The sequence below is a fragment of the Mixophyes fleayi genome, chromosome 5, assembly GCF_038048845.1.
Source record: "Mixophyes fleayi isolate aMixFle1 chromosome 5, aMixFle1.hap1, whole genome shotgun sequence".
Lineage (NCBI taxonomy): Eukaryota > Metazoa > Chordata > Amphibia > Anura > Limnodynastidae > Mixophyes > Mixophyes fleayi.
Genome location: NC_134406.1, coordinates 84,558,951 through 84,571,005, shown reverse-complemented (window position 1 = coordinate 84,571,005; position 12,055 = coordinate 84,558,951). Strand labels below are relative to the sequence as shown.

General features: G+C 38.6%; 1 protein-coding gene across 5 annotated transcripts in view; it reads right to left on the bottom strand.

Moving 5' to 3' along the window:
• LARS2 (leucyl-tRNA synthetase 2, mitochondrial) overlaps positions 1-12,055 on the bottom strand; it is a 141,247-nt gene that overhangs the window by 82,105 nt on the left and 47,087 nt on the right. For all 5 annotated transcript variants that reach the window (XR_012692787.1, XR_012692786.1, XM_075212501.1 and 2 more), the window contains one exon: positions 7,125-7,185. Coding sequence is in view for 3 of the 5 variants with exons in the window: in XM_075212501.1 (XP_075068602.1) it covers positions 7,125-7,185 (61 nt within the window). In the remaining 2 variants the exon portion in view is untranslated. The remainder of the gene's footprint in view (positions 1-7,124; positions 7,186-12,055) is intronic.

Sequence of the window (12,055 nt, the reverse complement as noted above, 5' to 3'; positions counted from 1 at the left end):
AGGCCCGAATAATCTACAGCTGGGAATCATTATTCCTAATACTACACAAGTTTACATAATGGACACTGATGTAATGATAACAGATCTCATTTTTTGTACAGATATTATTTACTGTTTAAGACATATATTAACACACAAAGGGACAGGTTACTTCCACAACTAATTTAAGCTAGAAGGAGAATGCATTAATTTGGTTAATTATTATATATGGCCCAATGAACCAAGGAGCAAATTTGATTAATTCGACGTTCTTGGTGGAAAGCAATACCCTTCAACTGGTCCCAACACATGTACCTTCCTATAGTGTTTATCTACAGTGTTCTTTAGACAAGAGAAACATTTGAGTGAATCCTGAAGAGGATAAAGTACATGGATTGAAGCCTTTAATGTGTGTACCATAGATAATGAAGAAACCCGATTTGTCAGTAGAATTATGGAAGTACTTGTTATGAGCGAACTTCGCCTATGGAAGTAGATCTATCCAGCCATTATGAGGTGAGGCCTGTTACAGTGGCTTTTCTTACTCTTGCTTATATTATTATTTATTTATAAGGCGTCACAGCTGGTTACAGAAGCAAGTAACAAATAGATGAGAAAGTACATATAAGCAGCACAGATGAGTGTGAGCAATGCTATGGGAACTCACACAGTGTGCAGTAAAAGACATGACAGGACGTTACAAGGGAGTCAGACAGTAGACAGACATGGGACAATAGGTAGAAAGAACCCTGCCCGAGAGAGGTTACATTCTAGAGGGAGGGGTGGTGAGAAACAGTAAGACCAACTGGGGAGAGATGGAAATGGCAGACGACTAAGAGGAGATGATGGATACAAGAGTTAGGAGGTGGTAGGATAGGCATTCTTGAAAAGGTGAGTACTGAGTGAGCGTTTGAGGACTGAAGGCTGGGGGAGAATCGAGTGAGAACGGGTAGGAAGTTCCAAAGATTAGGGGCAACACGGAAGAAGTCTTGGAGGCGAGCATGGGAGGAGATAATGTGAGGTAAATTGAGGCGGAGGTCAGAGGAAGTGCGGAGTGGCCGGGTAGGTATGTATCTCGAGACAAGGTTAGAGGTGTTAGGGAGAAAAGCGTTGGTAAGGACTTTACAAGTGTCAGTAAGGAGTTTGAGCTGAATTCTGAAACGGATAGGAAGTCAATGAAGGGATTTATGCAGAGGAAAAGCAGAAGAGGTCCGGTGGGAGAGAAAGATGAGGCTAGCTGCAGAATTCTGTATGGCTTGAAGGTCAAAAATGTGAAAGTCAGGAAGGCCAGTGAGAAGGAGGTTGCAATAGTCGGTATGAGAAATAATGAATGATCCATTAAGGAATTTATCTCTCTGAACTCTTCACCAGATATTTCGCCTTCCATTCTCTGGGAAGCACATAAAGCTTCCATACGCGGCACACTTATTGGACTTTCCGCATCTCGCCGCAAAGCTGAACTCGCTCGCATCGTGGATCTTGAATCAGAAATCGCAGCTCTAACGGCATTACACGAGCGCTTTCCGAAACGTAAGACCCGACTCAAGCTGATTGCTCTTCGCGGGCAATTACAGCAAATTCTCTCCAAAAAGGCGGCTAAAACTCTTGGTTGGCTCCATCAGAAGTTCTACGAGAGGGGAGATAGAGCGGACAGACTACTAGCCCAGAAGCTACGAGATAAACGTACCCGCAAACGCATTGACTCTATCAAGAACCAATCTGGAGATCTCACTTATGATCCCAAACAAATAGCCGATACCTTTAGAGACTTTTACGCTTCTCTCTATAACCTCCCATCTCAAATTACTGACCCGGCATCCTTACACTCTAAAATTAATGACTTTTTATCCTCAATTCCCCTGTCCACACTTACCACCTCACAATCTGATTTCCTTAACGAACCTTTTACTGCCGACGAAATTGCTCAAACCATCAAAGAGAAATAATGAATGAATGGACCTGGATTTTGGTTGCTTCCTGACAGAGGAAGGGATGGATTTTCGTGATTTTACAGAGGAGGAAGTGGCAGGATTTTGTGAGGGACTGGATATGAGGGGTAAAGCCGAGGGCTGAGTCACGGGTGGCTCCAAGGCAGCGGGCTTGGGCGACAGGAGAAAAAGTGATGTTGTCAGCCAAAAGGGAGGGGCTGGGAGGGATAGCATCATTTGCAGGAGGAAAAATGATGAGCTCAGATTTGGAGAGGTTGAGTTTCAGGAAGGGCTGTGACATCTAGGTATTTACAGCAGAGAGACCGCTAGATATCCAGGTTAAAAAGGCGTGTGAGAGGTCAGGGAAGGAAAGATAGATTTGTGTGTCAACAGCATAGAGGTGGTATTGGAGGCCAAAAGATTGATTGAGTTCACCAAGAGAGATGGTAGAGAGAGAGAGAGAGAGAGAGAGGAGCAGGCCAAGGGACAGCGCCTTGTGGAACTCCAATAGAAAGGGGAAGAGGGGGGGGGGGGTAAATTCAGAAGCAGACACTCTAAAAAGTGCAGCCAGAGATGTAGGAGACGAACCAGGAGAGAGCTGTTTTGTGAAGACCTAGGGAGTGGTGAGGAAAAGAGAATCATCAACGGTGTCAAAAGCAGCTGAGAGGCCGAGGAGTGCGAGGAGGGAGAAATGACCTTTGGACTTAGCTGAGAGTAAGTGATTTGTTACTTTACTGCGGGCAGTTTAAGATGACTGAAGGGGATGGAAGCCAGACTGGAGAGGGTCAAAAAGAGAATGGGAAAATAGAGAGTCGTCAGACAATTGAAGACAAGTCAAATTTTAGAAGTCAAAAGAAGCAGAGATATGAGGCGATAGTTGAAGAGAGACGAAGGGTCGATGGATGAATAGGGGAGATGAGAGCTTGCTTGAAGGCTAAGGGGAAGAAATCAGTGGAGAGAGAGAGGTTAAAGAAGTGAACAAGGGCATTGGAAGAGAGGAAGCAGAGGAACTTGGAGGGGACAGGATCGAGAGGACAGTTTGTAGAAGAAGAGGAGGAGAGAAGAGAGAGAGGGGATCTCAGGCACAGTTACAGGAGGGTAGGAGCCAAGGGTGGAAGAGCGAGTGACAGAGAGGACAGGTGGGGGGTGGCAAGACTGGCGAGAACAGATATCACTGCGGATAACCTACTGACCCTAATAATTGTACATATACAGAAATTCTGTACATACATATTCATAATACAATGTATAGAGCATGGGTTTTCAACACATAGGATGTGAAGGTATAAGGGTTTGATAAAATCAGAATTTCAGCTAAAACTTGACTGATTTCACCTAAAGAAGGTAGTTGTTTTTTCTTTGTAGTCGTCAGTATCCTGTTGATGGGTTTACTTTCAAGGCTTACTTAATTCTAAAGTGCACTTTACTGATCAAAGCTTTAGACTGATTGCTAACAGTTACAACAGATTTGAACCTTATTATTATTAAAAAAAAGCTTTTATGGCTTTGTATATACAATAAGGTGTTGTATTTGCACAACTGGATTAACATCAGGGGCCCCTGTTGGTAATCAAGCATTTGCCTACAATCAATTCCAAGCATCCAATTTCCTTTCAGAGAACAAAATACATACATTTCTTAAGCTTCTCCTGGGTCTTTCACAATCTATCATGCACTGGCAGACATGCTGTATGGTACGGTCACCTATCTATCTACATATGCAGCAATCAGAAGTTTGGTCCTTTTGGTCACTAATAAAATATTGCAGGTATATTTAATATAAAAATCCTTATAAGTCACATTGGAAAACAAAAACTTGCTCTCCCATTTCTGGCGTTTATATGCATATAAGTAGAATACTGAGCTGAAGATATTTTGCAGAACTAGATACATTTTGTATGCAAATACTGTTGTTGTTCCTTATTTACAAATCACTAGAAAACAAACCTGTGCTCCAAGTTAGATTGGCAGATGCTTTACATACATGCTGACAACTACATCTCCCCTCACCATGTGTGTCAAGAAGCATTACTGTTGGGATACACATTATACAACGTGAACTCTTAACAACAGAATTCCTGTTACTGATAGAATGTTCTATTTCTAGCTCCTGAGAGACTACAAAAAGCGGACTTTGCTTGCGGTTTCTGCAATGTAAAGCTAATAACACAGGCAGTATAACAACATATTGTCATTGTATGAGGGACAAGGATGTTGCTGAAATCACGCTGTGATAGAAGAATAAATCGATTGCAAGATGTACTTCAAAACAGTTTTTGCGGATCCACTGTACGCAGTGACATTTGTGGTGGACAATAGAGACGGGTCAGGCTAGAATGTGTTATAACACAGTGTTGTGTTGTAAAGAAAACATGGCAGTTTGAAGGTTTAACCCATACCATTACATCCATTAAAAAAGTGATGATTGACAAAGCAATCTCTGCCTAAGTTGTATGCACATCTAAAAACACAATGTTTTTTCATGACCTCATACACAATGCCTTCATTGACTTTGTTCTGTATTCCAGTGTGAAAATCTTTCAAAAGAATTTACGCTAAAACGTCTCAACATATTTTAAAACGTACATACAGACAGATGGATCAGCTAAATATAATAGCTACTTCGGCACTACACACCTTATTGCTGTACTGCCACCTAGGTAACGTATTTTAATAAAATGCCCGTCCTCATAGGGAGAGCCCAGTGGAGCTACAATTAAGCCAACCAACTTAGCAGAAACGGTGTCTGAGTGGGAAGACCAATCACAAGCGGGTTTTGACTTGTCCTCCCGCTTGGCCCTGCTGTAAAAGGAAGGCTAGGGGAGGGGCACATTAGTAAAAAACAAATGTTTACTGTACGATAGAACATCTTTATAGGACTGGTAAATGTAAAATGCAAGTTGCTCTCTATGAAAGTGCTGTTCGTAACATTCACAAAATGTATAAGCAAAAGGGTAGCAAACCATGAGCATTACTATACACATTTGTGCTTATGGGGAACACGTTTACACAGGGCACATCAGACTTCATATTGAACCTCCGGAGGATTGTACAGGGAAAATGTTACATATGAAATAAAAACATAGGGCCTGAGTCATTAAGGAGATAAAGCCAAAAAAAACAACAAAAAAAACAAATAGCACAAATACTTGATAGCTTTATGTTTACACTGAAATTAAAAATGATCTAGGACATGCCCTACCCCAACTATAAATCTGTCCCCACATTTTAAATTTACCTCCTCCTCCTCCAATGCAACGTGGTTTTGCCCAGGTGCAAAGATACTCCTTTTTTATGCTTGGCTCTCCTCAATAACTCCGGCCCTTAATGTTTAGTTGTGAGTGTTAAAATATGCTTTTCACCCAGCCTATTATTAAAGCAAGTCTTTATTAAAGCAAGCAACACAAAATAAAAAATAAGTGATTATTTTCCAGCTTATAGAAAAGGTTTAACCTAGGTGAAAACATTTAGCACACCAAGCCAGCAAAAGTTTGTAGAAATAACATTATACACTGATTTATCACACCTGTCATTTCAGTGTAACTGATTACTCAACAAGTGTTCGCTTCATATGTGTAGGCATTTAAAGCGGGTACAGATGTATCAATAGATCATTTGTGTGTTGAGAGGGAAAATGGGCAAGGCAAAATATTTAAGTGACTCGGCAAAGTAAATGGCAAACGGCCCACAGAGGTGAATGCACCAGAAACAACAACACTGTTGGGCTTTTCATGCACTAATGGTGTTAGAATCTGCCATGCACAGCAGGGTACGAATGGCATATGACAGCCAATCACCACTGAATTCCACTCCTCTCAGTGAGAAAAACACTACTTGCTTCCGCAGTATAGAGCTGATGGAAGTGCATAGATCCATACAGATAGATGTCAACAATGTATGCAGATTGTGGAAGCATAATAATGGTGTGGGGTTGGACAAATTGAGTCTCCTGATAAGAGTAGAGCAAAGTTTCAATGCCACAGGATATGTGAATACTGAAGTCTATCAGGTAGCAGTCTGTACACATGCAAATGGACTTTTAATAATAAAAAAACTAATAATAATAATGTTCCATGTCACAAGACTAGGTAAGTGCTGGAATCGTTCCATAAGTAAAAATGCAGCTGCCAAACATAACAGCAAACGAGAATCAGAGGGACTAGATGGATTGATCTATCTGAAGTAGAGATCCACCACCAGCTAAACTGTAGCAACTATGCAGCATTGGGCGAAATGTTTTCATCCTACACTTTCAACACATTATTGAGTCCATTTCCAACAATGTTTTAGCTGTACAACATCAGCAATTCAATGTAAAGTCAAATAAATTTTTACTTATAGCTTGTATTTTAAAACGTCTCACTTTCATGCAACACTCCGAATACTAAAATAATGAAAGACTCCTACAATGTTTGTGATATTGATTGATGTGAGTGATTTCTCTGTACAGTGCTGCAGAATTACTGGTGATACATAAATATCTAAAGCTGCTGATATATTTTCAACTGATAACATAACATGAGTGCTCTTAGGGCAGCAGGGGGGGTCCCATTATTCAAAAAAACCCATACATTGGAATCTCAGCATTTCTGCAGGGTTAAAAGGAGGATAAAACTTCTAGGAACCTCCTAGTTAGTGTCTGCATTGAAACCTGTAACATTTTGTCTGTTGTCAAAGTCTCATTTTTCTAGGGATCGGCCTTTTTATAATAAACTTTGGCTTCAACACAATGGCCATAATTCTTGCTCTTACTTATTTTTTAGCTCTAGTGTACTGGTCTTACGTTTCTATATACTGTTATACATATCTATGTACTGTTCATACGTTATATATCTACATCTATCTCTATGTACATCTATCTCTCTCTCATATATATATATATATATATATATATATATATATATATATATATATATATATATATATATATATATATATATAACACAAATCGGACCCGCGCAATGCCGGGTGATTATGCTTGTTAATATATGATTTTCTTTATGCCTCATTTTTTAAAATGTAATATATATTATGACATTTATTTACATTATACTTTTCTAATTCAATTATTATGGCATTTTTTGCTTTGCTTCCAAATCAAGCATTTTTTCTACAAATCCTGCATTTCCCCTGCATAAATGGCAAGAAGCTCAAAACAGTAAGTTACACACAGTGATGACACGATTCTAAAATGAAAAATCAATGATCTTCACTTACCCTATCCCAGCTAAACGACAGGCCTATCCTTTCCAGCTGCTGCCTCATGTTCTCAATATTACTGCAAGATACAATTATATAACATGGATGCAAGAATGGTTAGTGGGTAAGCAATTGACATTGTTTTAATATGTGGAGTATGATTTCAAGAAATTTAATTTGGAGAGGAATAAAGTATAAGTATTCTTGTGAGTGCTACATTAGTAAATGCACTCTAACCCTTTATTTTAGCCTAATGTAAATATTAAGAAAAGAATGTACATAACAAATAATTTTAAAAAATGTGACATGACTTTACTTAGCCTATTATACATAATCGGAGACATGCGACAGATGAAAATTCCACTTTTACCAACTATTTAATGTGAATAGTATGTCATCCCTGATTTATCCAATAATTTTAAAATATGAATCCATTTGCTCAGGGGGTGCTTCAACTGATAAGTAATAAATACTTAGATCAGTGACAAAAAGAAAAAAAAAAAAAAAAAGAGGCAATCTTCTAGTTGCATACTCTAAACAAATTAATTATTTAAATCACAAACTTTATTAACTCCATATTAAAACTATAATCCAATTTTACTTCTGCAGGATAACTCCCTTTAAAATTAATGAAATATTAAAAAACAAGAGACATGTAAAAAGAGATAGGAAAATGTGAATTACAATCATCACATTGATGTATTTCTGTGATATTTATAATAATGTATCAGACATACCAAATTATAATGATATTTCAAAAGATAATCCTCTGCACTATAATATTTGTAAATCTGCAGTGGTGCTCTATACCTCTCAGAGTTATAAAACATATAAACTTAAATTATGCTGTTGCAGTTTATTTTGTGGCTGACTCGGAGGTCTCAGATTATTGCTCTCTGAAAAAAATTTAAAAATATTTTAGATTATTTAGTTTGCTCCCTTAATTAAATATACTATTAAATTGCTCTCCTTTACCACATTTTCCTAGATGGTTGAGGATTTATTCAGATAATACTGCAGCTGTACGATCTGCCCCTAGAAATGATTGAATTTCACCTAATATAACAGTGTTGTTTATATAAGTAATAAAGTGAAATTCCCAATGACTGAACAGTCTCTTATGATTAGCTTTTTAATATCACTATACCAAAATCGGCCTCTGTGGATTAAAATGATCAGGTGATCCACGAAAGGCTTCTATGCCCCATCAATAGTCGAATATAATTTGATTAGGAGGATCCTGGGATAATTTCCATTAATCTTAATAACTGAAGTGCAGAGGAAGAATACCCCTGAAATTGCTGCCAAAAGACAGCACTAACAGACACGCGTTTCACTGCTGTATATCAAGACCCTGTCTAAAACACTGCTTTTACGAGCCTCATTCATGTTTTAAATAAATTAACAATCACAGTGGACATTGGTACTGTATTTATGACACGTGTCGCTATGGTACATTTAAATTTAATACATTAATCGAATTTGTCTATAAACGCACTTTTCAGTATAAAATGTTTCTGGAAGGTGCAAAAGTCATTGAACGTATAGAACTTTTCGTGGGAGAAAAATGCAACAAACAACAATAATTATGCCTTCTCCATCCCTTGAATCTTAAATAATGTTCTTTAGCAAAAAATAAACATACAAGTAAATCTAATTGTCTACAGAATGACACCATGAGAAAATGTAGTGTAGAAGGGGTCAAGGGGTAGAGAGAGTAGGGTTAGAGGGGAGGGTTGTGTGTGTAGATAATTGGCTGGATTCAAGATTTATCTTGGTTTTTCCAACCAACATGACAAAACAGCCGGATTTGACAAGAGCACCCCACCAACAACCCCTGGACCATCTGCCATCTCATGAATATTCCGCATAATAATGGCTCTACCACACCCCATCTCCATAATACTGTATTCTTGCATATGCACCAACTTCAAATTCCTTAGTTTTCTTTTCCTATAGCAATCACTCCCCCTCAGACATACATCATTATCTATTTGTTTTAGATGATTCTGCTAATATGTTTGTCTTATTTTTCTAAAAAAAGTTGGATATTTTATATTCTATTTCTATTCTGTTTGTACTTTTTTATATTACAAATGTCTGTTGAAAATAAAAAGCCTCCCTTTCCACCTTCACAGCTGCCCTCTCAATGCTATACTATATCAGTCATACTTTTTTACAATCTCTAGCTTATCTTTTGTCTTTGTCAAGCTTTGCTCTCTCCAGCCTCATATACCTCTTGTTCCATCCTATTACCTCCCACTATTCCTTCAGTCTCTTCAATTTGTCCTCTCTCTCTCATCTAATATTCTGCCTCACTATGTCTCACTGCCCCTTCACTTTCTCTGCCCACATCATGCACACCCTCCTTACCCTTGTCTCCTACATGTGTTGTTCCCCTCTCCAATGTTCTCTGCAATCCTATGCTCCCCTCCCCTTTCTACCCCCCCATCCCTTTCTGATCCCCCCAACAATGTCTTTGCCTCTATCTTATCTAGGCATTTGAACCATCTGCACTGTCTAGCCCCCTGCATCATCTTAGACTCTGTATCATCCAGGCCCCTACACGACTTAGTCTCATCTAGCCCTCTGCGCCATACTGGCCTCAGCATTTCTCAGACCTCTGCACCATAGTGAACCCCACTCCACCTGCTCTACTAAGCGTGGGCAGCACATTGGCTTAGTGGTTAGCACTTCTGCCTCACAGCACTGGGGTCATGAGTTTGATTCTCAACCATGTATGCTCTCCTCGTGTTTGTAAGGGTTTCCTCCGGGTTCCCCAGTTTCCTCCCACATGCCATAAAACATACTAGTAGGTTAACTGGCTGCTATCAAAAATTAACCCTAGTCTCTCTCTCTGCCTGTGAATGTTAAGAGAATTTTTGCTTTTAAAGCTACGGATTCTTTAAATTCACCAAGCAAAGTTGCCGGATATCAGCGATTTAAAAAATCGCTATTTGATACATTTACCCCCAGGAAACTTTTCTCCAGTTTCTTGAATTTTTTCTTAACATCATTGATGTTTGCCCTTAATTCTGTAAAATCAGTCATCAGGGTTATTGTCCCGTATCTCCTGTAGCAGGAGCATATGAAAAAAAATGAGTCTCTCTTCTGGAACCATTCTTTGGTCCAACAAGACCGATTCTTTCTGCATCTTTCCCTCCAGGTCTGTACTTGCAGTCTTCTTGCCAGAACGAGTAACATAAGACCACAAGCTTGCTGTAACTCAACAGTAACCATTATACCAAAATAAATCGCTAATGTGTAGTTGCGAACGAGCGTACACTGTATACAAAGATGTGCTATAGAATGAATGGCAATGATGTGTTTTCTTATCCTGAATCTGAGTTTGTGGGAGTGTTTTGCCGGTGATGTTCAGCCCTTTATTACATTTCTTCTGCATATCGCTGCAGGGAGCCCATATATTGTTTCAGTGTGTACAGAATCACAATCTTTTGAGCAGATGTTATGCCTGGCAAACATCGCTGCCAGGCTTGGTCTTGCAAAAATCATTTCCAACGTGTATAGGATGTATGCATGAATCGACCGACCGACTGGACAATCGTTGCCGATTGTTGGGAAAATTCTTCAGTGTGTACTTAGCCTTACCCTTTGCTCCAAGTAACTCTTTTGCTATCTCCCCATTACTTCTTGCGCCTCAGCCGTTGTCTTTTATTATGCCTCAAATGCCCAGAACATCATTACTTCAGTTACCTTCTCTCCACACTACCTTGTACTCCTTTCCGATTTGATCATGCCATCAATACCCATGAACTTATCCAAATTATATTCAGCACAGTTCAGTAACCTGAGGAGTGCAGTTTCAAAATATCAATGCATACAGCATGTTAACAACAATCAGAGCATTATGAATGCTTGTATCAGAGAGCACTGTTTGCTACATAATTAGTTCAATTGTTCATTCCAAAAATTCCTAGTCATCTGACCCAGGAAAACAATGCAAAAAGCTTACAATAAATCAAAGAACAATTTGTTATAAGACAGAAGAAAAAAAATAACTCCATACTAACAAAGATATATTACTCCCTGTGTAAACATATGTGTATATGAGAATGGCAGGAATTTTGTATTTTACATTTTTCTAGGGAGACCTCTAATTCTCACTTGATCCTAATCTACAGTGTTTGCAGTACCAATTCCTATGAGATTGCATCTGCTTTCTTCAAATTATATGTCTATGTTCTCCACAGAGATGTGATTCTGAATAGGAGAGTTTTCTGTAGAGGCTATGAATGTATTTAAATATAAGTCCCCATTACATATTTATATTTTAGTGTAACTAAATCTAGATCAGACAGTCTTTCATCATAACGAAGATTTTCCATAACACTTATAAATATGTGGCCCTTCCCAGCAATGTCTCCAATTCTAGGATATTGACTATACTGCATATTCAAGTTAGCCCTCACCTGTGTTTTATTAAAAAAAAAAAAAAAAAAAAAAAAAAAGGAACTTTTCTCCCAAGACTTTCCCTTTCAATAAAATTTCATACACAGATACTGCTGCAAGCTGGAACTACATGTTCTTTGAAAAGTCTATGATCCTTCTCCATCATGGGTTCATTCAACAAATGTCCCAGGCATAGTGTAAATAACTTTCATATTCTTAATACTTACATGCATAAACTTACATTTAGCCACAGTGAACAGCAACATTACAGGTGAAGCTCAATCTCCCAATGTATCCCCCCTGTAAGAATAGCATATATTGTATACACTCTATTAAGCTACACGACTTTGTGTTCACTAACACAGAACAATAGTTTTAAAACCAATGTTGATGTAAATTATAAACAAAATAAAGAGCACAGGTCCCAGGGCAGAACCATAGGTTATCTTTTTCACAATTTTCTATTCATGCCGCAATGTAAATCTCTAGACCAGCGAAGGGCAACAGGTGGCCCTATGGCCACATGACCCTCGTAGCCT